The sequence below is a fragment of the Aotus nancymaae genome, unplaced genomic scaffold (genome assembly GCF_030222135.1).
Source record: "Aotus nancymaae isolate 86718 unplaced genomic scaffold, 86718_ANA_hifiasm-v0.15.2.pri h1tg000057l, whole genome shotgun sequence".
NCBI classification, from domain to species: domain Eukaryota; kingdom Metazoa; phylum Chordata; class Mammalia; order Primates; family Aotidae; genus Aotus; species Aotus nancymaae.
This window is the reverse complement of record NW_026988471.1, coordinates 72,661,904-72,685,641: the sequence shown is the minus strand read 5'-3', so window position 1 is coordinate 72,685,641 and position 23,738 is coordinate 72,661,904. Positions and strand designations below refer to the sequence as shown.

General features: G+C 49.3%; 1 protein-coding gene across 2 annotated transcripts; it reads left to right on the top strand.

The window, feature by feature from the left end:
- EGR4 (early growth response 4) lies at positions 1-2,618 on the top strand. Of its 2 annotated transcripts, none has more exons than XM_012475615.3 (2): positions 1-368; positions 769-2,618. In XM_012475615.3, exons 1-2 carry the CDS (start codon positions 233-235, stop codon positions 2,091-2,093), a joined length of 1,461 nt encoding a protein of 486 aa, XP_012331038.2. In that variant the 5' UTR covers positions 1-232; the 3' UTR covers positions 2,094-2,618. The 2 variants fall into 2 exon arrangements, with proteins under 2 accessions (XP_012331038.2, XP_012331039.1); XM_012475616.2 differs by having other exon boundaries at positions 233-368; positions 772-2,157.
- Positions 2,619-23,738: the final 21,120 nt, after the last annotated feature.

Genomic DNA, 23,738 nt, shown 5'->3' with positions numbered 1-23,738 from the left:
GGAGCCCGGCTGCGCTCTGGAGAGGCGAAGAGCCGCCGCCCGAGGCCGGTGCGGGCGAGCGAGGGCGCCGCGGCTCCCAAACTCCTTTCCCAGGGGTGACTGCCGGAAGCCAGGAGCCCGGGTGCCTAGGTCTGCGCGCCGCGGGGAACCCCTACCGCCTGCCTCCCCGCTACCTGCGCGCCCCCAAGCCCAGCGGGCGAGGCCCCGGGCGCCCCACAGCCGGCTCCGCGCCATGCTCCACCTTGGCGAGTTTTCTGAACCCGACGCGCTCCTCGTCAAGTCCACTGAAGACTGTTGCGCCGAACCCAGCGGTGAATTGCCCCGGCTGCCCGCCAGGGACGCTCCCGCGGCCACCGGCTACCCTGGAGGTAAGGAGGGTGAGCAGGGGTTCTCAGACGACGACAGCGCAGCGCGGGGGCGCACGATACCTGGGAACCAGCAGGGATGGGGACACTGGAGCTATGAGAATAAGGGCGATGGGAGGCTCAGGAGTCCTGGGGTGCGCACCCCCATTCCCACCCACACTGGGCCGCCAGCGCCTCCGCAGGAACCTGTGCGGATATCGGAGCGCCCTTTTGCCTGTGCACGTGTGTTTTGCGTGTGCATGTTTGTATGTGCTTCTTGGGACGTATGTGGGCCCCTGCTGAATCAGACTGTGCAAAAGGCACTTTGTGTATATCCGTGGGCACCAAGAGTTTCGTGGGTAGGGGCTGTGGGCTCGGGTGCACCCTTTGATGGACCCAGAGCTGATTCCTGCTCCCTCCTCAGCAGGCGACTTCTTGAGCTGGGCTTTGAACAGCTGCGGTGCAGGTGGGGACTTAGCCGACTCCTGCTACTTGGAGGGGCCTGCGCCCACACCCCCTCCCGGCCTCAGCTACAGCGGTAGCTTCTTCATTCAGGCAGTTCCCGAACACCCGCACGACCCGGAGGCACTCTTCAACCTCATGTCGGGCATCTTAGGGCTGGCACCCTTCCCCAGTCCAGAGGCAGCAGCTTCCAGATCCCCGCTGGATGCCCCTTTTCCCGCGGGGCCCGATGCCTTGCTGCCAGGTCCACCGGACCTTTACTCCCCGGATCTGGGCGCTGCCCCCTTCCCAGAGGCGTTCTGGGAGTCCTCGCCTTGCGCGGGAGCCCCCTCGCAGTGCCTGTATGAGCCTCAGCTCTCCCCGCCCGACGTCAAGCCGGGTCTCCGGGCGCCTCCCGCCTCGCCAGCGCTGGACGCTGCCTCTGCCTTCAAGGGTCCCTATGCACCCTGGGAGCTGCTTTCTGTGGGGGCCCCAGGGAACTGTGGGTCACAAGGAGGCTACCAGGCCGCCCCCGAGGCTCGTTTTCCCGCAGTAGGGACCAAGATTGAGGACTTGCTGTCCATCAGCTGCCCTGCGGAATTGCCGGCCATCCCAGCCAACAGACTCTACCCCAGCGGGGCCTACGACGCTTTCCCACTGGCCCCGGGTGACTTAGGGGAGGGGGCTGAGGGCCTCCCTGGGCTCCTGACCCCTCCTAGTGGGGAGGGAGGGAGTAGTGGCGACGGCGGAGAGTTTCTGGCCGGTACGCAGCCTCAGCTTTCCCCGCTGGGCCTTCGCAGTGCCTCCGCGGCGGACTTCCCGAAACCTCTGGTGGCGGACATCCCTGGAAGCAGTGGCGTGGCTGCGCCACCCGTGCCGCCACCGCAGTCCACCCCTTTCCCCCCGGCCAAGGCGCGGCGCAAGGGGCGCCGGGGCGGCAAATGCAGCACGCGCTGCTTCTGCCCGCGGCCGCACGCCAAGGCCTTCGCTTGCCCGGTGGAGAGTTGTGTGCGGAGCTTTGCGCGCTCCGACGAGCTCAATCGCCACCTGCGCATCCACACGGGCCACAAACCCTTCCAGTGCCGCATCTGCCTCCGCAACTTCAGCCGCAGCGACCACCTCACCACGCACGTGCGCACCCACACCGGCGAGAAGCCCTTTGCCTGCGACGTGTGCGGCCGCCGCTTCGCGCGCAGCGATGAAAAGAAACGGCACAGCAAGGTGCACCTCAAGCAGAAGGCACGCGCCGAGGAGCGGCTTAAGGGCCTCGGTTTTTACTCGCTGGGCCTCTCCTTCGCCGCCCTCTGAACAAGAGATGGGTTTATGGGTTGGAGCGCCGCCGCTCGGCGCGCGTGAGATCCGGCCGGTTCCGCTCCCCGCTCTTCCAACACCTCCTCGCACGCCCGAGGGCCGGCCTCCGGTCCCGCTTCCAGTTTCCTTGAAGCGCCCGCCGCACACGCCCTATTCAGCACCAGCTCCGCGGACAGCTCCCGCGGTCCAGGCGCTGTCTCCCAAGTTAGCCGCGCTTTGAGGGAAGTCTTCTGAGATCACCCAGTGAATAGGCATTACCATGGGACTCGAGACAGTCTTTTATAACTGGCGCACGCCCCACGCCTTCCTTTATAACCCCCAGAGACAGGCTGGGGCAGCGCCGAGCCGGTCTCGCGCGGGACTTTGTACAGCAGTGTCTTATCCAGCAGCCATTGGATGTAACGTCTTGCTTTGGGGTTTTCTTCCTTTTGTTGTTGTTAATTTTTGTAAAGCAGACGCTACTCTCAAGCAGTTGACAAAACTGTTTATTTTTGCAATTAAAATTATTGTGCTAAAAGCTTACTGAATCTGCCATGTAAGCTCCTGACCCTTACCCCCAGCTTCTCCCCCAGGACCACATGTGCCAGAAGATAAAGGAGATCCCCACGCTCATGGGGTACAGGCTCTGAACACATTACACACCCACTGTCAGGCACACCTGCCAGGCACTGCGGCACAGAGTAGGCATTCGATAAATGTGTGTTGGGTTAATGAACGAATTTAATCACAGCTGACCTAAGGGCTGGAGGTGTTTCTGGAACTTCAAAGTGGTTAGAAGGCATAAGTGTTCAACATTATGTATATATTATTCTCCTTAATCCTCACATTCCCAAATAAAGCAGGCATAGACCTCATTTCAAAGATGTGGAAGCAATATAGATAGCTTGCTGGAACAATGTAGTTAACCCAGGCTAGGAACAGACAGGCCAAACAAATCTGTCTAACTTCAAAGCCAACCCTCATTTTTCAACCCCAGAATGGAGGCACCTAAGCTTAAATAGCACTGTTTAAAAAGGCTTCGTACCAAAAGGTGAGAAACAGGTTTGGCAGCTAGAGGGTGCTCCAGGCAGTAGCAACAGCAGCAAAAGGCTGCAGTCAGTATTTTGGTGCCATTTGTGAAAACCGAGAGTGTTCAGTGTCACAGAGGCTCCAGACAGTATCTATGCATCTGTTCAAGAGTCACGTGGTGTCAGGGCCAAAATGGGTCTCAGCATTTAGCTAGAGCACACCTGCATATAGCAAGGAGCAGGCCCTTGCCAGAGACTCATGATCACCTTAGTTGCTCTTCCCACAAAAAGGATCTTCTCTACGAGGCATCAGCCCACTTACCATTCAGCCATGCACCTGCCACAGCCACCTTTCTCCAGCTGTCCTTCCAAGTGAACCCTTCATAGCTTTGGGATCAGAGGAAGGCTAGGAGGGTGATAAGGAAAGCATGACCTTGTAATGGCGAAGGTGGCCCCTTTTTACTCTTTGAACTCCCTACCCAAAGCTTTTCCACTCTTTCTGACCACCTTGGGCAGACCTTAGAGCATAAAAAGGCTGCTGTGCTCTCCATCTCTCTGCTCCAATGACCCGTCTCTGATAAGGAAGAAAGAGTGCCTGTGTCTTGGGACTTCATTCTTTTTCTTCTGAGCTGAACTGTCCTTGAATTAAGAGAGCCTACAGCCCTATGATGCCAGATCAAACCAGTTTCTGATCCTCTTGCTTCTTTCTTCACCCCTTCACTCTCAGATATGCTCACCCTCCACCCCACAGTCCAGCTGACCAGAGATAAAATGATCAACTCAGAGAATTCATTCCTTTTCTCTCCCTAGGTGTTAAGTGTTTTCATGTGGCCGAGTATCATGTATCTAAGAAACTAATTTGAGATAAAGGATTTAATATTACCCTCTTTTAGGAGGATTAACATTTTAGAAGAGTAGCCTGCAGAGGGCAATGTTTAACCCTATGAAGAGGCTCAGAAGATGGACTGCCAGGCACTGTGATAAGTAAGTGGTAGATTTGTGGAGATGCACGATAATGGTGACCCTCATTATCTTACTATTTAAGTGACCACACCTTTCACTTATTAGGCATGGGCCACCTGGCTTCACTTTTCATGCAGAGTAGGGAAGGAAAAGCATAATGGCCCATATTTCAAGCAACTGGTCTCAAACCACACAACTTGAACAAAGGAGGAAATGCAGACAGTGGGTGGCCGGCCTCTGATCACCCCAATCTTGCCCTCTCCAGCAGCATTCCAGCAAGTGCTATCAGCTCTATTGTTCCCCTTGTCCTCACATCCACCTAGGCCTCACATCACTGATGAGAAAATTGAACCCCAAAGAAGTGACTTAGTAGTAGTCCTGGTACCGAGCCCAGTCTGGCTCTATAACTTCTAGCTGAGAAGTTCCTACTACGTCCCAAGGGACAGTGCTCCCATTTGTTGGAGCTTCCCCTAGGGATTTTGAGGGAAAAGAATGTTCGGCTAGAAATGGAAAGAATTGGACCGGGTGCGATGGCTCACGCCTGTAATCCCAGCACTTTGGGAGGCCGAGGCAGGCAGATCACGAGGTTAGGAGTTTAAGACCAGCCTGGCCAACATAGTGAAACTCCATCTCTACTAAAAATACAAAAAATTAGCCAGGCATGGTGGTGTGTGCCTGTAGACCCAGCTACTTGGGAGGCTGAGGCAGGAGAATCACTTGAACATGGGAGGTGGAGGTTGCAATGAGCCAAGATCGTGCCACCTGCACTTCAGCTTGGGCAACAGAGTGAGACTTTGTTTCAAAAAGAAAAAAAAAAGAAGAAATGGAGAGAATTAAAACCACACAATCTGAAAATCAATCCAAACCCAGGACCCAACTAGAATCGGGACTATCAAAGAGCTCATTTTCCTTACTTGCTCCTCTTTTTAACTGGTCCTTAAAATGTGAGTGTTTTCCTAGACCAGTTCTTAACCCTCTTATTTCTTCACTTTCCTTAGGGAGTACATTGATTGCCAGTTCTTCAGCTATCATTCCTACAGAGATGGCTTCTAAGTCAAACAGCCCCATGGTTCTAATGAATACCCCCATATGGATGTCCCACCACTATTCCAAATACAGTCTGTCTAAAATCAAATCACCCTTCCATATTTCTGGTAATAGCAACGTTATTTGCTTCCCTGGACTCACCCAAGTAACTACAGCTCTGTAGGATTCACTTTTGCTTCTTCCCTCCTCACACATCCAAGCCGTCACTTAGACTTGCTGGATCTTATTATAATTCTTCAGGATCTTCTCTACTCTGATTCATGGTACATTGTTTCCTGTTATGTATTATAATCTTTAGCTTGTGAGCTCAACTTCAGTGGTGATTTACTTGGGCAGCAATACTCTGTGGCCTTGGGTATGTTTCTCCTGAGCAGTTTCCTATTTGCTTCTACCAGCCACTCCAAGAGTATCACCTGACGGAGACCAATCTTTTGTTAATTTCTTGGCTTGAGGTTCTTATAACATGCAGATGTTTTGAGTTTAAGAGTCCAATTTAAGTAGCTATACATTCTCAGAGGCAGTTGCCCCTTCTCTAACCAGGACCCGGGTCAGGACAAACAAGCCATATGCCTCCCTTCCCATACCTGCTGGGGTTAGTCATGGCATATCTCATGCTTATTTTTCTTTGTCTTGATCCCCTTATTTTGGTCCATGTAGATTTTTTTCCTTTTTTTGCGAGCTCAACTAAGCATTTCAGGAGATGTCTGTTACATTTTATGAAGCAGTCCATATATTTTGTAGCAAGAATTGTAGGGTCCAGCCCTACAGGGTTCTGTGAGTCCCTCTCTGCAGGTGTGGAGACCAGAAACTGTGGAAATAAAAGACACAAGACACCAAGAAAGAGAAAACAGAGTTTGGGCCCAGGGGTCCACTGTCAGCCAAAGCACGGAGTCCAGCAGTGGCCCTGAGTGCCTGGATGCTCTGGCTTTTATTGAGTATACAAACCAGTGGGAAGGGCAGGTAGGATGAGGTAATGGTGGTCAATGATAGGGTCAAGTAAATCATGTATCTTGGAGATAGGGGGCCCAAGACTTTGAAGAAGCCAAGGCGAGGAGAAAACCTAAGGCGTCAGCACTTTTTACATACTTGTCAAGAAATAACAAGGTCATTAAGATTTATGTTACTATTACTAATTCTTATCATCTAAGAAAAAGAGGAACCAGGTGCAGAAGCAGAACTTGAAAGTAGCTAATGGAACGTGACTGCTGAAGCACAGCACCACATAGAGACAATTAAGTCCCCGGATGTCTGTGGGCCTCCCTGACAGCCATCAGGCCTACTACAAGAGCTCGGGAGAGCAGAGTTTTCTCCTCATTCCCCAGAGGAAGGAGATGTCTCGGCCATCTTGGATGTCTCCTTCCCTAGCTGGCTAAACAGCGGGCACTTTCACAGCACTGACACTGCCACACAGCCGAGGCATCCTCCAGCAGTCCTTATGTGGGTGTGACAGAGGGCTTAGAGCATCTTGCCTTAGGGTCACCTTTTTTCCAATGCCACTTCAGTCCCATACTTCTTGACCTGAGACTTATTAGTAAGATTAAAGATTGTATGATTATACATGTGTATATATTTATGATTACATATGAATAGCTATGTGATTATGATTATATATAGAAATAAGTATGTAACTATATCTCTAATTCCTTTCTAATTCTATGTTTAGATGAAAACATGCTGGGGCTTCAGACCCTTGCCTCAGCTCTTGCGGGGTTCCCCCTCAACAAAGAGTCTTTGGGCTATCTAGTCAACGATGTTGTTGAAAACAGAAACCAGATGATGTTAATTCTTCTATTAAAATATTTCCCACATATATCCTCTCTGTGCCTATTGCCAGCACCTTAGTCCATGGCACTCCCTCCATGTAAACATATACCTTGGCTATGTCAATTTCATAGAATCACATCATAATATTGCAGTTGGAAGGAGTTTATAAGAACATCTTGTCCAGGCCAGACACAGTGGCTTATGCCTGTAATCCCAGTATTTTGGGAGGCCAAGGCAGGTAGATAGCTTGATAGTTCAAACCAGCCCAAGCAACATGGCAAAATCCTGTCTCTATTTTTAAAAAAATTTTTTTTTAAATAACATACTGTCCAAACCTGCACTCTATAGAAGAGAAAACTGAAGCCCAAGATGTTTGGGGATTTTCTTAAGGGCACATAGATAATAAGAGAATGAAATGGGCCTTGAACCTGGACCTTCCAGTTACAAGACCAGTGCATATCTAAATATCCACTCACTCCGCAAAAACTGAGTGCTACTGCATGCTGGGCCAGTGGTTCCCAACTATTTTACTTTCTGGTGCACCTAAGAAATACGACACATATCAGTAACAGTGGCTGACTCAAGTCCTGATTCTCACATGGGAAAGAATAATACATATCTTGATGAGGTGGGATATGGGGGAGAGCTTGAGAAAGCAACCCAGTATGTTTGCTCTATTCTCTCCCTTCACCCCAATTCGTGTACCCTATTTGAGACAGGCTACACTATGCCAAAACTGCTTCCTGTGATCTCTCTGCTTCCATTATCCCTCTTTCATTCCACATTGCCCAGCACTAATGAAAATTTCCTAAAACACCATTTACAACAAACAAGCGCTTTATCCCAAACTGACCAAGCTTTCCACACTCCTCTAAAAAATACCTATTTTTCACCCTTGCTGTCAAAGCCCTCCATATCTGATCCAAATTCACCTTCCAACCTCCTCTGTCATCTCTCCCTTCGTGCTTTGCTCTGCCCCCTCCCTTTCCCCTATCGGTTATCCAAATGCTCCCACCCTTGAGCACCTTCAAGGGCAGAAACCTTGTTTGATCCACATTTGTGGTCCCCATACCACCAAGCCTAAAACTGAAGTGCTTAATTATTGTGTCAATTAGCTAAACAAAACAAACAAACCCAAAAGGAGAAGAAGGGAAAGAGAAAGGGGAAGGAGGAGGGAAGGAAGGTGGTTGGAGAGCATGAAGCTGGCAAAGAGAAGAGGGAGGAGAAAGGATAAGGAGGGAGATATGGGAAAAGCAGGACTGAGTCTGCAGCAAGGGGCCCTGATAGACCCAGCGAGGTGCCATGGGTCTCATGAGTGGGACTACACCTCTGGCTAGTCTGGGCCTTTCCAGCTCTTGCTGAGCCCACAATTCTCTCCCTCAGCTCTGGGACCCCAAAGGTGTCTCTGTCACCGAGCTCTCTCTCTCTCTTGGTTTCTCTGGTTCACATGGAGTGGGATTCAGTTTAACATTTTTAGAACTGTGGTTCCCATAACAACCAAGCAGGAACCGTTGTCTGTGAAATGTAGCATGGGCACACATGCGTACATATACACTTGCATACATTCATAGACATATGTGCACACACGTGCAAACACACATGCATGAACTCATACCCACACATACACACATGCACACTCATGCACACAGGCATGTCTGTGCTCACAGATACATGTCCTATGTACACATGCATGTGCACACATTCTCAGGCACACATGCAAAAAAGCACACACATACACAGCCATGCATGTCCCAGATTGTTTTGACACATTCACAAGTTGCACAAAGTAAGGAGAAACATCACAACAACAAAGGTAAAACTAAGACAATATACAGACATTTTTGGCCATCTGCAAGAACAGGTGGATTTAGGGAATCAGGTGAAGGTCCAGTGGACTTTATTATAGCAAAGAGAAGGCAGCAGGGCACTGTGGTTGAGCACAGATTTTGGAGTTTGATGACTTGAGTTCAAATCCTGACTAAGCCATTTGTTGAGCTCTAAACTTTAGCTTCTTCATCTGCAAAGTGGGGATAATAATATTAGGAAGAGTAACTGATATGCATAAAAATAATTAGCATGATGCTTGGCACTTGGTTAATAGGAGCTGTTATTGTTTAGGTATTAGGAAAAGTGATTTCTTATTTGCCCAATCTCAGAAGAATTCCTCGAGGAGGAAAGAAATTCAGGAGCTACAGAGAGGAAGAGAAGATCAAGAGGGGGAATTCAACCTGATTGGCCACTGTACAGCCTCTGTCCTTATTAAATTTGCCATTCCCCCAAAGCTACTGACAAGTTTACAAATTGTCGTTCTTGATACTGAATGTCCCAATGCCTCTGCCTTCACAGAAATGGGATGGAGATCAAAGAAAGTTCCCATGAGCCCCAGATTTACTGGAATCCTGGGACTAAGTTGGGTTTCTGCTCTGCTGCAACCAGACTGCCCCTCAAGGCACATGTGCACAGCCCTGCCCAAGCACCACCCTCAGGCTGAAATAACATCTCCCCCTTTTCTCATCAAGACTCAGCTCAGCTCTGGCCTTGGTAGCCTCCAAACCCTGTGTGGTTTCTCAGCCTCACTGCAGCCCTGGGGACTTCATCCAAGCCCATGACAGCCAGATGGTTCCTGCCTCACCATCCAGATAGGCCTTAGGCCAAAGGTGGGACCCTCTAGGTGCTCCAGTCCCAAAAAGCCTGGCTACTATCCTAGCCAAGTGGAGGGAGTGGGTAGGAGGGAACCAGGGCCCTGGAGGCCACTGTCCTTTTCCTACTCCTCTAGGTCCGGGATGGGATTTGTGATGGGGACACGTGTTCCTAGGTGGCACTTTAAGAGCAGAATTGGGTCCCCGGATGGAGTCCAGCAGGAGCTCTGGTGGTTCCCTAGGAACGCCAAGAGGGGATCGTCCCAGGCGGTCTCCACGGAAACCAAGCGTCTGACCCGAGGTCGCGGAGTGCACGACCCAGGCGCGCTGCCCACGAGGCCGCTTAGGTACCGTGGCGCATGTCTCAGGAGTAGTGCCCGCACCCGCCCCCTTCCGGATTCACAGAACCGCCTGCCCCCAATTTGCCCCTGCGTGGAGGCAGGCCCAAACCAGAGTAGTAGGGTTAGGGCGGAGAGGCCCTGATTCAAGGTGGCCAGCAGAGGCCACAGCTGGAGGAACCCAGGGCCGGGAGTGCACTGGGCGGTGCCGGGAGCCGGGAAGGCTGAGACCCGGGAGGGGCGGGGCGCGATCCGTCCCTGCACCCCAGGGCGGTGCCGGAGACCCCTCCCACATCGAAACCACCTTGAGCGGAAAACGTGGGGTCCCGGCGCAGCCGCTTCTGGCCTCCTCTGCCGCTCCCCAGCTTACTGGAGAGCCCGCCCCGGAGGAGGAGCCGGCTCCGCCCCACCTCCGCGCTGCCTCCCTCCCCCTTCCCTTGCTTTCCTCGGGCCGCGCGCCCCCTCCTCCCCCTCCTCCTCCTCCATCCTTCCTCCCGCTGGGTTCGTGCGCCCCTCCCGCTGCGACTGGCTGGGAGGCTCGGCCGCCCCCGCCCCGAGAGGGAGGCGGGGGCGCTAGCCGCGGCGGCCACCCGAGGCTGCGGAGGGGAACGAGATCCGAGGCCCCGAGGCGGCCCTGCGTCCGGACCCGGCACGCGGGATCTTTTCTGCACCCCCAGCCCTGGGCCGCTGGGCCTGGCCTCGCCGCGGGGTGGAGGAGGTAAGGGCGAGTCGCGGGCACGCTGCAGGACTGCTCCCGGAGAGGGAAGGAGGGAGGACCCCAGTCGCTGTCTCTTCTTCGCCTTCCTTCTCCCCCACAGCCCTCCGGAGGCCCGCGAGGCCGCCCAACCGGGAGGGATTCTGGGCAGGCCAGGCCAGAGGCAGGGAAGGGGTTAATCTAAGAAATTAAAATCAGAACGTTTCAAGACCAGGCTTCCCCTCCCCCCTCTCGCCTGTCGCTCCCCGAGCCTGGTGTTGGGGCAGGGGCGGGCTCCAGAACCCCACTGGGACTCTGGACCTTGGAGAGCAGGGGCCAGAGGGAAGGAGGAGAGGAAGCGCCCTGAAACCCCAACCCTCACCACCTGCTTCTGAGGGGCTGGGGGAGGGGCCTGGTGTTAGGGCCTGGCTGGGCACCTGTGCGGGTGTCTGTGCGTGCCGGTGTGCACGTGTGATAGTCTGGAGGTGTGCATGTGTGTGCACGCATGTTTCTGTCTCCATATCCAGTGCCTGCACTGGTGACAGTGCTCACAGTGTCTCTGGATATGTGCGCCCCTCCGCATTGCTTTGCATGTGAGTGTGTGTGACATGGGGCCCGTGTGCACTGTCCACATTCTGCTGGCGAGTACAATGTGGGCCTGCTCTCTCCTTAGGTCTCTCTGCAGAGAGGGGCTCAGATGGTTTTCTGGGTGTGGGATCCAGGTGCTAGAGCCTGTGTGTGACCTTGGGAGGTGTGTGCCTGTTTGCTGTAGCAGGAGAGTGAGGGAGGGCTTAGAACAGAAAAAGCAGTGCCAGGGCTGCCAGAAGGCAGAGGACTGGATGCATTGACCCCCATGGGTCTTCGTCAGGCTAGAGTGACTACTATGGGAGGTATACATGTTGGGGCCACAGCCACAGGTGTGGAGAGCCATAGCCCCAGCCTTCTTGGGGGATTCAGAGGGAATTATAGAGGCAGTTGGCATTCCTTTACTCCCTACCCACAGGGGCCTAATAGGGGTATAATGGGGACAACTCCAGCTGCCTCCCCCATCCTTAGGATACTTCCACCTGCTGGCAGATGCCTCCTGAGTACTGAGCTTAGAGCTTTTCTTTGGCTTGTAAATAACCTTCCTCTCCCATTTCTATAATCTCCACCTTCTCAGCCCCTTTTCTGCATGCAGATTTTATGTGGAAAGAGAGAGAAAGAACTGTTGGGCCCTGAAGGCCAAGTAGGAGGAAGAGAGAAGATGCCATGGGTGTAATGGAGAGTTGGGGGCAGGGAGGCACGGTCATCAGAAAACAAACTCTATTACCATCTCAATTTTGCCTGATCTGAATTCAACAGAGAAAGAGGCAGACACAGAGAGGGAGTCTGGCGATATCCAGACAATTGTTTCTAGATTTAGGGATGCCTAAATGTTTTCGCTTTTGTTTTGGAATGTTTGTTTGTTTGTTTTAGACAGGGTCTCACTCTGTTACCAAGGCTGAAGTGCAGTGGCGTGATCATGGCTTATTGCAGCCTCGACCTCCGGGGCCCAAGTGATCCTCCCACCTCAGCTTCCCGAGTAGCTGGGACCGTGCATGTGCCACTGCACCTGCCTAATTTTTTTTTTTTCCGATAGGGACAGGGTCTCCCTATGTTGCCCAGTCTGGTCTCGAACTTGTGGGCTCAAGTGATCCTCCTGTCTCAGCCTCCCAAAGTGCTGGGATTATAGGCATGAGCCACTGTGCCTAGACTTGTTTTGGAATATTTGTAATGGGAAGGGGGTGATGGTTGTTGAAAAGTAATTGCCATCCTGCCTTTGAATTCCCTAGATCTCTTTACCTCCCTGGTGACCTATAACACCCTTTATCCATTCATTTAACAAATATTTATTGCATGCTACCATGGGCTAACCTGTGTTAGTATGACATTCCACTCAATCAGAAAGAACACAATGTGAGACCAAGGGCATAAGCTTTGGTAGTCAGGTAGTACTGGGTTCAAATCCTAGTTTGTCATGGTTTTAGTTATTCATTAGGGTGTAACGGACTACCCCAGAATTTCCAGATTTAAAACAACAGTGATGTATTATTCTTCATGGTCTGGCATTAGCTGTGACTGTGGGTGTGGGCTCTGCTGGTCTCACGTGGAATCTCACACAGCTGCATTATGTTGAGAGACTAGCAGGAGAGGGACATCAAAATAGCCTCTCATTCTCCAGGGTCTCGATACATGTGGCATCTAATCATTTGGTAGTCTAGCCCAAGTTTCTTATGTGGCAGCTGTATCCCAAGAGGGAGTATTCCAAGAGGACAAGACCTAAGTTACAACTGCTGATCAAGCCTCTGCCTGCATCAGGCTTGCTAATGTCCAGTTGGCAAAAGCAAGTCACATGGCCAATCCCTGAGTCAGTGTGGGAAGAGAGCACATAAGGAAGGGCAGGAATACCGGGAGGCATGTCTCATTGGGGACCACCAAACGGTCCCATTACAGACTTTCCTTGGGCAAGTGATTTGGCCACTCTGAGCCTCAGTTTCCTCATCCTAGTATGGAGGCAGTACCACCTACTTGGCAGCATTGTTGTGAGGACCAAGTGAATAGCATGATGTCTGACCAGAATCATTGGTAGATAAGTATTCACTCTTTTGATTGTTAAACTGCAGGCACCCTAATGGCACAACTCTCATTCATTTATGTGTACCCAGTGCCTAGCATGGGCCTTGTGCTGGACATCATTTGCTGGGTGGATAAAAGGGAATGAAGCAGACAAGCCCTAAGCCTTAGAGCTCAACTAGAGCAAAGCAGCAGCACTGAGAAGACACAGCAAGCTTTTACCTCCCAGTAAGTGACCAGCAGAATCAGGAAGTCACCTGTTATTCAAGGTGATTTTTGGATTTATTTGATTTTAACTAGTTCATCCAGTTCCATGATGATGAGTGGTAGAAATTGCTTTGGTTACGTAAAATCAATCAGTTTCTCCATTATTCAGTGTGATTCCTCTAACAACACACTGATGTCTACTGTGTGTGAAGATGAATCAATTGTATTGTCCCTGCTTCCATTGTATATATTAGGAGATATCTGAGGTACAAACATGTCCATGATTATCAGTATGTGATGCCTGTTGCCACATCCTTGAAGAGGTACAGTAAGGAGTGATTCACACAGTGATGTGATTTGAGCTGAAGAGGGAGAGGTCAAGGAAGGCTTGATGGAAAAGGTGGCATCTGAGCTGGGCCTGCAGAATTTAGGCCCAGGAGTCCCAGGAAGAGGGACCAGCATAAGCCTAGACTTGGGGATGTGACAGCACATAGCATTTCCCCATGGAGCAAAACCTTGTAGGGCACACTAAGGATGCACATGGGAGAGAAGCAGGACAAAAGCTAGAGCTGGCGAAGCTCAGGGATGGTTAGATTCCAGCCAGTCTTGACGGTGGGCAAGGCCAGGTGGATGTCACCTCTCAGAAGGTGGCCATCCTTCCAAGATGTTTTTAGAAAAGTGACATGACTGGATCAATATATGCCAAAAAAACTTTGGAAGCCATGAGAATTCAAAGCTGGAAGATTTATAGACTCCAGTTAGACAATATCAGTGGTCCAGATAGAAGGGGATATAGGTCTGAACTGGGGAAGTGGCTTTAGGAAAAGTAGACAGAATCAAATATTTAGAAGTTAGTGTTGACAAGAATCAGTGATTGATGAGATCTGAGTGGTGACTGAGAATTTAGAGATGGCTTAGGGGGTCGCTATCCAGGGTGCTGAATAGATAACGAGGGTATTGGTTGGATTAGGAGCCATGAGAAAAAAGGTTTGAAGGTAGGTGTTGTGGTATTGTGAGTTCAGCATTAGTCACATGAAGCTTTGAGCCGCCAACATTGAAATGAAACCCTTTTCATTCTCTCCTTCTCTACTGGCTGCTTCTAAGAGGCATTTTTGAAAAAAGCATTGCTATAAATTTCAGGTCTATGGCATTGAATTATTCGTGCCTCAAGCCAGCGGAAGTGAAGATATAGAGTAGAATGAGGTTAGCCTTAAGCAGCATTTAAATATGTTCAGGTCACTCCCATCTTAGAAACTGCTTCTGGATTCTTCCATGCTACCTCCTCCTCTTCACAGTTGAGCTTCTTGTTTTCATTCATTCTCTCCTCAAGTCCTTGCCTCACTCACTCCTCAGCCCACATGAGCCAGGCCCATCAAAGCAGGCCTCTTGAAAGTCCCCAGTGGGCCCTTCCCACTTCTGCTTTTACTTGTGTTGTCAACATTATTTCTACTGTTGCCCACTCCTCTCCTGGACATCCTCTCCTATCTAAGGTTCCCTGCCAGCACTCCCATTTCTGCTGCTGGTTCTTAGGAACCTCTTGGTTCTTCCGCCTCTCTGAGGGTGCATCTTCCCCCGCAGCTCCCCTCTCCTTACACCTTCTCCCTGAACTTGCTTATTTATTAAGCACTTTCCTTTTTACCCTCAAGTTGCCAAAACTGCATTTTTGGCTCCATGTTGCAATCCATGTACCGAACATCTCTACTTCCACGGCCCACTGGAACCTCAAACTCATGGAATCCACAACCAAACTTATCTCCCTTCAAAACTTGCCTTCCTCCATTTTTCCTTCTTACTGAGTGACATCCCCATCTCCCCAGTTGCTTAAGACCCAAACCTGAGCCTTATCCTTGAGTCTTCCCTTTCTTACCTGCCACAGTCATTCTGTCACCAGGTCTTCTCAACTCTCCTTCCTTAATTGCTCCCATATCCATCCATCTCCCCATTTGCACTCCTGCTACCTTGGTTAATAATTTTCACTTCTGGTGTTCCAACAACCTTATTCCTGACTTTGGCTGTCTGTATTTCATTCTCTAAACTGTAAATCTGATCAAGCCCTTGCCATTCATTCAGTCCACAAACACTACCCCATGAGCACCTGCACCATGCCAGGCAATGGTATAAGTGTTGGGGAAATAGCAGTGATTGAGATATACAATGTCTCTACCCTCATGGAGCTTACCTTTATAGTTCCCTGAAGGAGGAATATGCTTTCTCACTTCCTCGCCCTTATACATTCTGTTTCATGTGCTCCGAATGCCTTTCTTCTCCTCCCCAAACCTCATAATTGCTGTTCCTCACCTGGCAATTATATGTTGCTCTTCAAGAGTTAGCTTAGATGCTACTGCCACTGGGGGTTCCCCAGTCCCTCAATTCCTCAAGCTAGGTTAAGTGTAGAAACTTGTGCCTGCCTCTTGCATAAGTTTATTTCATAACTGTATCCTCTAACACCTCAGTCTGCCCTGGGAGATAACAAACCTGTGTGAAGGCCAGGACTGGATCTTGTCTGTCTTTGTCCTCAACACACCTAGCACAGTGCCTGGTATGGTGTAATTCAAGGTACTCAGCAAACAGACATAGAATAAGTCGTGTTTGAATAGAGCTTAGGAGAGAAGTCTAGGCTAGAAATGCAGATTTGGGAGACTATTAGTTAGGATGCTTGATTGCAAGGGACAGAAATTCAACCCAAACTACTTTAAGCAAATTTACCAATTCATATAACTAGGAAGAAGGGAAATGAATGGGTCTTGGACACCCAGGTGCTCACAGTTGTGGTGAGGACTCTGTAGCTCTTGGCCCAGCTTTCCTCTGAGTGTTGCCACCTTGTTCCCCACTGTGTATGGGCTTTCTCCATGTAGTGGGTGGAGGTTGCACAAGTCCATAGACAGCTTCACCATCCTAGCATGGGATCCCAGAGGGACAAGAGGACTGCCTGATCTTTCATATAAACTCCAAATAGAGGACTCTGTTGGCTCAGCTTGAGGAATGTGCTCAACCCTGGGTCAATCACTGTGGCCAAGAACATAGAGATACTGTGATTGGCCAGGCCTGGGTCATGTGCCCATCCTACTAGGATTGACCACCTGGCCCGAACCACATAAAGTACAGAGGGGCAGCCCACTAAAGAAAGGATGATCCAGGTGAAGTCTCCTACTACCTATGAGAAAAAACAAAAAGAAAGGATAAGATGTTGCTATTAACAGAAGGTGAAGAAGACTTGCTGAGCAGATGAAAATCACAATGCCCAATGCAGGGACTACCAGTGACCACATGACAGTGGAAGCCATAGAAATGCAAGATGATCTGTGTTACTGTCAGAGTCAATGTGTGGGAATGCGACAGGAGACAGGAGCTAGAGAATACACACATCCTGAGATGGTTGGTCTTGTTTGAAGAGATAAGACTCACATACCTGAAGGCCTTAAAAAAATTATCTCTGATTAGTTTAGCCTGTAGAATCCTTCTATCCAAACAAAACCTTGATGGGGATTTGAAAGAAAGTAGGCTTGAGATAGGCATTTCAGATACGAGGAGAATCACAGGTCTGGAAACAGGGCCAGGCTGAAAAAGGAGGATAGTCTTAGGGCTTGGAGAGGTTGCTGATTTGGGGAGACTAGAATACAAAGGAAAATCTCCAACTGTTCTGTCATGGTGCTCATAGTACAGACCTGGGATAAAATTTGAACAACACTTCTGTTTTCCTTTTTCCTCCTGTCCCTCCTCCCCCTGCCTTTATTGCCCTCTCACCTGCATTCAAGCAAAGCTTCAGGGCCATGCTTAGGAGGTGCATAAATCTAGAGAAAAATTTTCCTAAGATTCGTAGCCATTCCTCAGCTCCAGCTGATGGAGGGCAACTGTAAAGTGGGCTGGCCTGGGGTGAAGAGGCACCTGGATCCCAGAAGCCCCTCTCTTCCTCCACCTGACACATCCATTCACAGGCCGATACCCCTAGACTTTCCCCTTCCCCTGCTCTCTGCTAGCATGGCTAGCAGGATGCTGTGAGGCAAAAAGGGGCACTTCAAAAGTACATGGTGAGAGGAGGCAGAGTGGGGAGAAGGCTGGCTACTTCTGGGGCCCTGAAAGGTGTCCCCCACAGGAAGGGCCACTGTTTTGTTAGGATGAACAGATACGCACAGATGTCCTGACACCGAGCTCACTATTCGTTGTAGAATAACCTTGTTCTTGAACAGTTGTGTATGTGTATGAACTCTAGAATATCTCTGGTCACTTTGCCAACTTCTTCAGTTTTGTCTATAGTTATTAGTCTATTTAAGTTTTCTATTTCTTCTTGACTCAATTTTGATAATTTATATTTTCCTAGAAAAGCATTCAGTTCACCCAGATTTTCAAAAATTTGGGCCAAGAGTTGTACCTGGTAGTAATTTAAGAAACTCTTCTCTGTGCCAGCAGTTATATCTCTTTTTTCCCTCATGTGTTTTATATATATATATATATACACTCTCTCTCTCTGAATAGATTTGCCAGAGAGCTATTTATTTTCTTGGTCTTTTCAAAGAACCATCTTTTGGATTTACTTCTGAAGGCTACTTTTTGGGTTTTAATAAACCTAAAGGCTAAATGATAGTGATGCTGTAACAAATACCTTTTTTTTTTTTTGAGACGGAGTCTCACTCTGTCGCCAGGCTGATGCAGTGGCGCAATCTCAGCTCTCTGCAACCTCTGCCTCCTGGGTTCAAGCAATTCTCCTGCCTCAGCCTCCCAAGAAGCTGGGACTACAGGCACACGCCACCACGCCCAGCTAATTTTTGTATTTTTAGTATAGACAGGGTTTCACCATGTTGGCCAGGATGGTCTTGATCTCTTGACCTCATGATCCACCCATCTCAGCCTTCCAAAGTGCTGGGATTACAGGCGTGAGCCACTGTGTCTGGCACCTTTCTTTCTTTCTTTCTTTTTTTTTTTTTGATACAGTTTTGTTCTTGCTGCCCAGGCTGGAGTGCAATGTTGTGATCTTGGCTCACTGCAACCTCTGCCTCCCAGGTTCAAGCGATTCTCCTGCCTCAGTCTCCCAAGTGGCTGATATTACAGGTACCTGCCACCACTCCCGTCTAATTTTTGCATTTTTAGTAGAGACAGGGTTTCACCATGTTGGCCAGGCTGGTCTTGAACTCCTGACCTCAGGTGATCTGCCTGCCTCGGACTCCCAAAGGGCTGGGATTACAAACGTGAGCCACCACACCCAGCCTACTACATATCATTTTTTTTTAAAAAGAAAGTTAAGTTTTGGCCAGGTGCCATAGCTCATTTGGATTTTAATATTAAAATCTAAATGTAGGCCTGGCCAACATGATGGTGCACACTTGTAATCTTAGCTACTTGGGAGGCTAAGGCGGGAGAATCACTTGAATCTGGGGGTGGGTCGGGGGTGGAGGTTGCAGTGAGCCAAGATCACGCCACTTCACTCCAGCCTGGGAGACAGAGCGAAACTCCATCTCAAAAAAAAAGAAAGTTAAGTCTTGCCTCATATATACTAAGGTATTTATGGATGAAATAATATGATATTTAGGATTTGCTCAAAAGTATCCAATAGTAGGGGTAGGGCAAGTGTGAAGCAGGGAAGTAGTGCGCAGATGAAGAAAAAGTGGCCAGGAGTTGAGAATTCTTGAAGCTGGATGGTGAGTACCTAGGAGTTCATCATAATACTCTTATTTTTTAACATCTGTGAAAATGTCTATAATGGAAAGTTGGTTTTAAAAAATTCCTATCACACCATGCACACCATAAATTTCTAGCTGGGTTAAAAAATACAAATGGGCTGGGTGTGGTGGCTCACACTTGTAATCCCACCACTATGGAAGGCCGAGGTGGGCAGGTCACCTGAGGTCAGGAGTTTGAGACCAGCCTGGTCAACATGGTGAAACCCCATCTCTGCTAAAAATACAAAAATTAGTCAGGTGTGGTGCTGTGTGCCTGTAATCCCAGCTACTCAGGAGGCTGAGACATGAAAATCACTTGAACCCAGGAGGCGGAGGTTACGCGGTGAGCCAAGATTGCCACACCACTGCACTCCAGCCTGGGTGACAGAGCAAAACTCTGTCTAAAAAAAACAAAAAAATCCAAATGTAGGCCAGGTGCAGTGGTTCATGCCTATAATCCCAGCATTTTGGGAGGTTGAGGCAGGTAGATCATTTTAGCCTAGCAGTTTGAGACCAGCCTGGGCAACATAGTGAGACCCTGTCTCAAGAAAAAGAAAAAAAAATCCAAAAGGAAATCATACAGACTAAAGTGGCAATGACTTGGTAGTATGTAAATCCTTAATTCTAAAAAAGCTCTTAATTCTAAAAAATATTCTGTAATTTTAAAAAAAGGAAATCACAAGTCTCAAAAAAAAAAAAACAACATATGTAACTGTTTATATAATCTTTGGGTAGGGAGAGTTTCCTAAGCATAATAACAAAATCAGATTTTCCTTTGACAGAATTTAAAACTTTAGTATGTCAATAAAGACCATAAACAAAAGTAAATGCCAATCAACACACTTGAGAAAAATATTTGCAGTATATAAATGACAAAAGATCAATAATACTGAAAGCTTTTGTAAATCGATAAGAAAATATGAATGTTCAGTATGAAAATGAGCAAAGTAGTGCACAGGCAAGTCACCAAAGAGATAGAAATGGCTGGTGCATGTGTGAAGAAATGTCCAGCCATCACAATCAAGGAAATGCAAGTGAAACAGCTAGGCCACTTTTCAGTTTCAAATTGGCAAGAGCACAGAGACCAGATCATGAAGCTGAGGAGTTGGGCTGCAGTTGGTAGTGGACGGGGTACCCTTGAAGGAGTGTGAGCATAGGAATCTGATGCCTTTACAGACGGAATAGAGCTGTGGGACTGAAGGCTGGGCCAGCAGTCTAGGTGTGAGGAGGCTGTGGTCTGGAAGAGCACAAAGCTTATGAGAAAAGAGCAGTCGGGTTCAAAGCACTCGGAAGGAAAAAAACCAGTAGGTCTTGATGGTTATCAGAGAGAAAAATCAAGATGGCCAGTGGTTTAGCTGGGAGGACAGTGACACCAAAGGAAATGGGTGCTGGATAGTAGGTGAGGAGAAGTCTGAGATTTGTTTTTGACACTGTGGGCCACTGTGTTAGTCTGGAGTCGTATTACTAGAGACTGGCAACTGACCCAAATGATTAAAGCTAGAAAAACATTTGCAGCCCTTCTTAATGGGGACTTAAAAGTTCTGGGTTGGAGCTTCAGGCACATCTAGCTGTGGAAACCCAAATGATATCATCAGGGGTCTTTTACTTCTTTTCTCCCAAAGAGAGGACAAAAATGTCCACAAGTAGCTACAGGCTCACATCCTACCAACTGAGCACAGCTCCTAAGGTACCTGTATCAGCCAGATTGAGAAATGAGTCTGTTACTGACCCGACCACTGTGACTCTAATGGAAAAGATTGAGGTCATGTGCGTTCCCTGGGAGCCAGTGGATGTGGTCAGCCCTACCCAAATCTACTCAAAGTGCAGGGAATGGTACTCAAAGTGCAGGGAATGGTTCTCAAAGGGAAAATTGGAGATCAATTCACAACAAAGAGGGACGAGAACCAGGCAGCAAAAACAATCAACATCCACTGTATTTCACTTCTTAGATGTCCAAGATTGATACAGACCCCCTTTCCTGTGTAACTTTAAAAAATACTTCCCTGTTTATCATAATGCAACTATCCCTCACCAAACTTAAAGCACAGTTCTCCCACTTCTGGGAAGAGACATTCGAAGTTTTCACCCAGTTACCACATCTATCCCCAATTTAACATCTTGGCAATAGCAACGGGCTGTTTGGTTAGGTACTAAGCTCATGGTCTTTCCATTTATAGCCCAACCACAATGATGGAGAGAAAACTGTATAGCTGAAAGAAAAAAAGCCTTCCTAGTTGAAGAGGGGGGTGAGGAAAAAAACCTGGTCTGTGGTCCACATGTTTGACTCAAAGATGAGGAAGAGGTTCCCTGGTACACCAATCTTGGTGCTCTGATTTTGCTGTCTCTGTGGGAGGGGCACTGAGGGGTGCAGGTTTGGAGAGGTTCAGGGCAACCATAGGTGCTGAGCAATCCTATCCTTCTGTTTGTGGGGGTTTTCTGGCAATACAGTGCCCTTAATCATTGGGAGGCTTTGGTCCGTTTGCATTTGGTCATCCCCAGAGCTATTAACCAGAGCTATAGACCTCTATGAAAGTTATGATTCTTGAATGAAGTCCCTGGTGATGGTGTAGGAGGGGAGGGGTTATCTCTTAGCAACAGGCCCCAGTGTCCTGTGCATCCCAGGAGCCCTTGGTTCTGCAGCCTCTAGCTGGGCCTTTGCCACAGGGCAATACAAACTCTTAATCTGGGGTGGGAGGCAAAAGGTCATCTGCCCCTTCTCACTCAAGCTGCATCCCAACGGAAGCCTGCTTATAAGAGAAGCTTTTGTCCAGCTGGCAGGGCACAGCAGGAGGGGTTCAGCAGGGCCTGAGGAGTCAAGTACCTGTCAGGCCCCAGGCTTGTCTCCTTAGTTCCCAGCCTCTCTGTCTTCACTTGAGCTGACTTTAGCTTGAAGAAAAGAGCTGGCTCTTAATTATCTGACTCTCAGCCATATTGAATTGCTGGCCGCAGGCAGAAAGGACCTCTCTGGGCAAGCCCAAATTTTCTTCCTCTCTGCTTTCAGATGGGCTCCTTTCAGCCAGAGTGTGTCTCTTGCTTGTTGGACCTTCCTGAGGCCATGGGAAAGACACTCTCAACATCCTGACATTTTTCTACAAATTCCCTAATGTTGCAGGCATGGTAGGTACATGGCCTGAGCTCCAGGGATGGCGGAGACAGTTTAATCAGCTGTTTTGCTGCTGCTCTGTGACAGGTTCACCAACCCTGTGAGTGGGGAGTGGGGGAAGCAGTGCCAGCTTATGCCCCCCTCATTAGTTCAGCTAATTTTGTTTGCGAGTCTATTAAAAATTTCCATCTCTGATTCTAATTTCTCAGTTAGGATATTTTCTGAGTGCAAGTAACCAGACCCAACTGTAACTAGCTTTAAGCAAAAAACGGCACTAGGGGGCTAGGCGCGGTGGCTCACACCTATAATCCCAACACTTTTGGAGGCTGAGGCAGGTGGATCACTTGAGTTCAGGAGTTCAAGACCAGCCCAGCCACCATGGTGAAAACCCATCTCTACTAAAACTACAACAGTTAGCCAGGTGTGGTGGCACATGCCTATAATCCCAGCTACTCGAGAGCCTGAGGTAGGAGAATCACTTGAACCTGGGAGGTAGAGGATGTAGTGAGCCGAGATTGCACCACTGCACTCCAACATAGGTGAAAGAATGAGATTCCATCTCAAAAAAAAGGTGGGGGTGGGGTGGGGTGGGGTGGGGGGGACAGAATTGATTGGTTTGTGCAACTGAACAGGCCAGGCTCTCAAACAGTGTCTGTGAGCAATGTCTTTCTCCATCTAAGTTGTTTCTTTTTTGTTGTTTTTTTTAAAAAAGACGGGATTTCACCATGTTGGTCAGGCTGGTCTTGAACTCCTGACCTCAGGTGATCCGCCCGCCTTGGCCTCCAAAGTGCTTGGATTACAAGCGTGAGCCACCACGCCCAGCCTCCATCTAAGTTTTGCTTCTTTGGGTTGGCTTCATTCCCAGGTGCCTCCTCCCAAAAGGAGAAAGGATGGCCCCAGCAGCTCTGCCCTTCTCCATCAGCTTAGAAACCTGATCCCAAAGAGAATGCTTTCCCTCAGTCATTCCAGAACAGTCCTGGGGCTCACTGGCTCAACGTTGGTGCTCTGTGTTTATCCCAGGACTGATTTGCCAAGTCTATGTCACATCCCCCAGACCCTGTGGACTGAGAAAGTAGGGAAGAATGGTTCCCTATGGTCAAAGCAGGGTGCTGTTACCAGGAGGAGGACTTGATGCTGGGCTGGCACAGGGAACAGACATCCACCCATACATCCTGTGGAAATGCCAGAAGGCAACAGAACTCTGCGGCAGGTCAGGATGGAGAAGTAGAGCTTACAGGTGTAAGTAAACCTATGAGAGGGAAGCTGACTGCCTGCCTAGGGGGAGGATAGAGATGGAGGGCCGCAGAGGCAGACCAGGGAATGAGGGTGTTTAGGAAGGCAGCAAGAACAGGAAGTTGCAGAACCCAGGGGTAAATCCAAACAGGAAAGCTCACAGCAGCCTGTGAAGATGGAGGGGTCAACAGTATCAGCACGGGACCAAAAAGGGGAAGACCCTTGATGACAACTGGCTTGTCTTATCAGTAAGTGATCTGTGACCTTGATCACAGGGCAGTGGAAGCCCGACTGCAGGCAGTTAGGAAGAGGATGGCAGTGAGGAATGGGATGGAGACCCCATACAGCAGGAGAAGGGTGACAGGAAGCCAGAGATGGAGGGGCAGCAGGAATTGAAG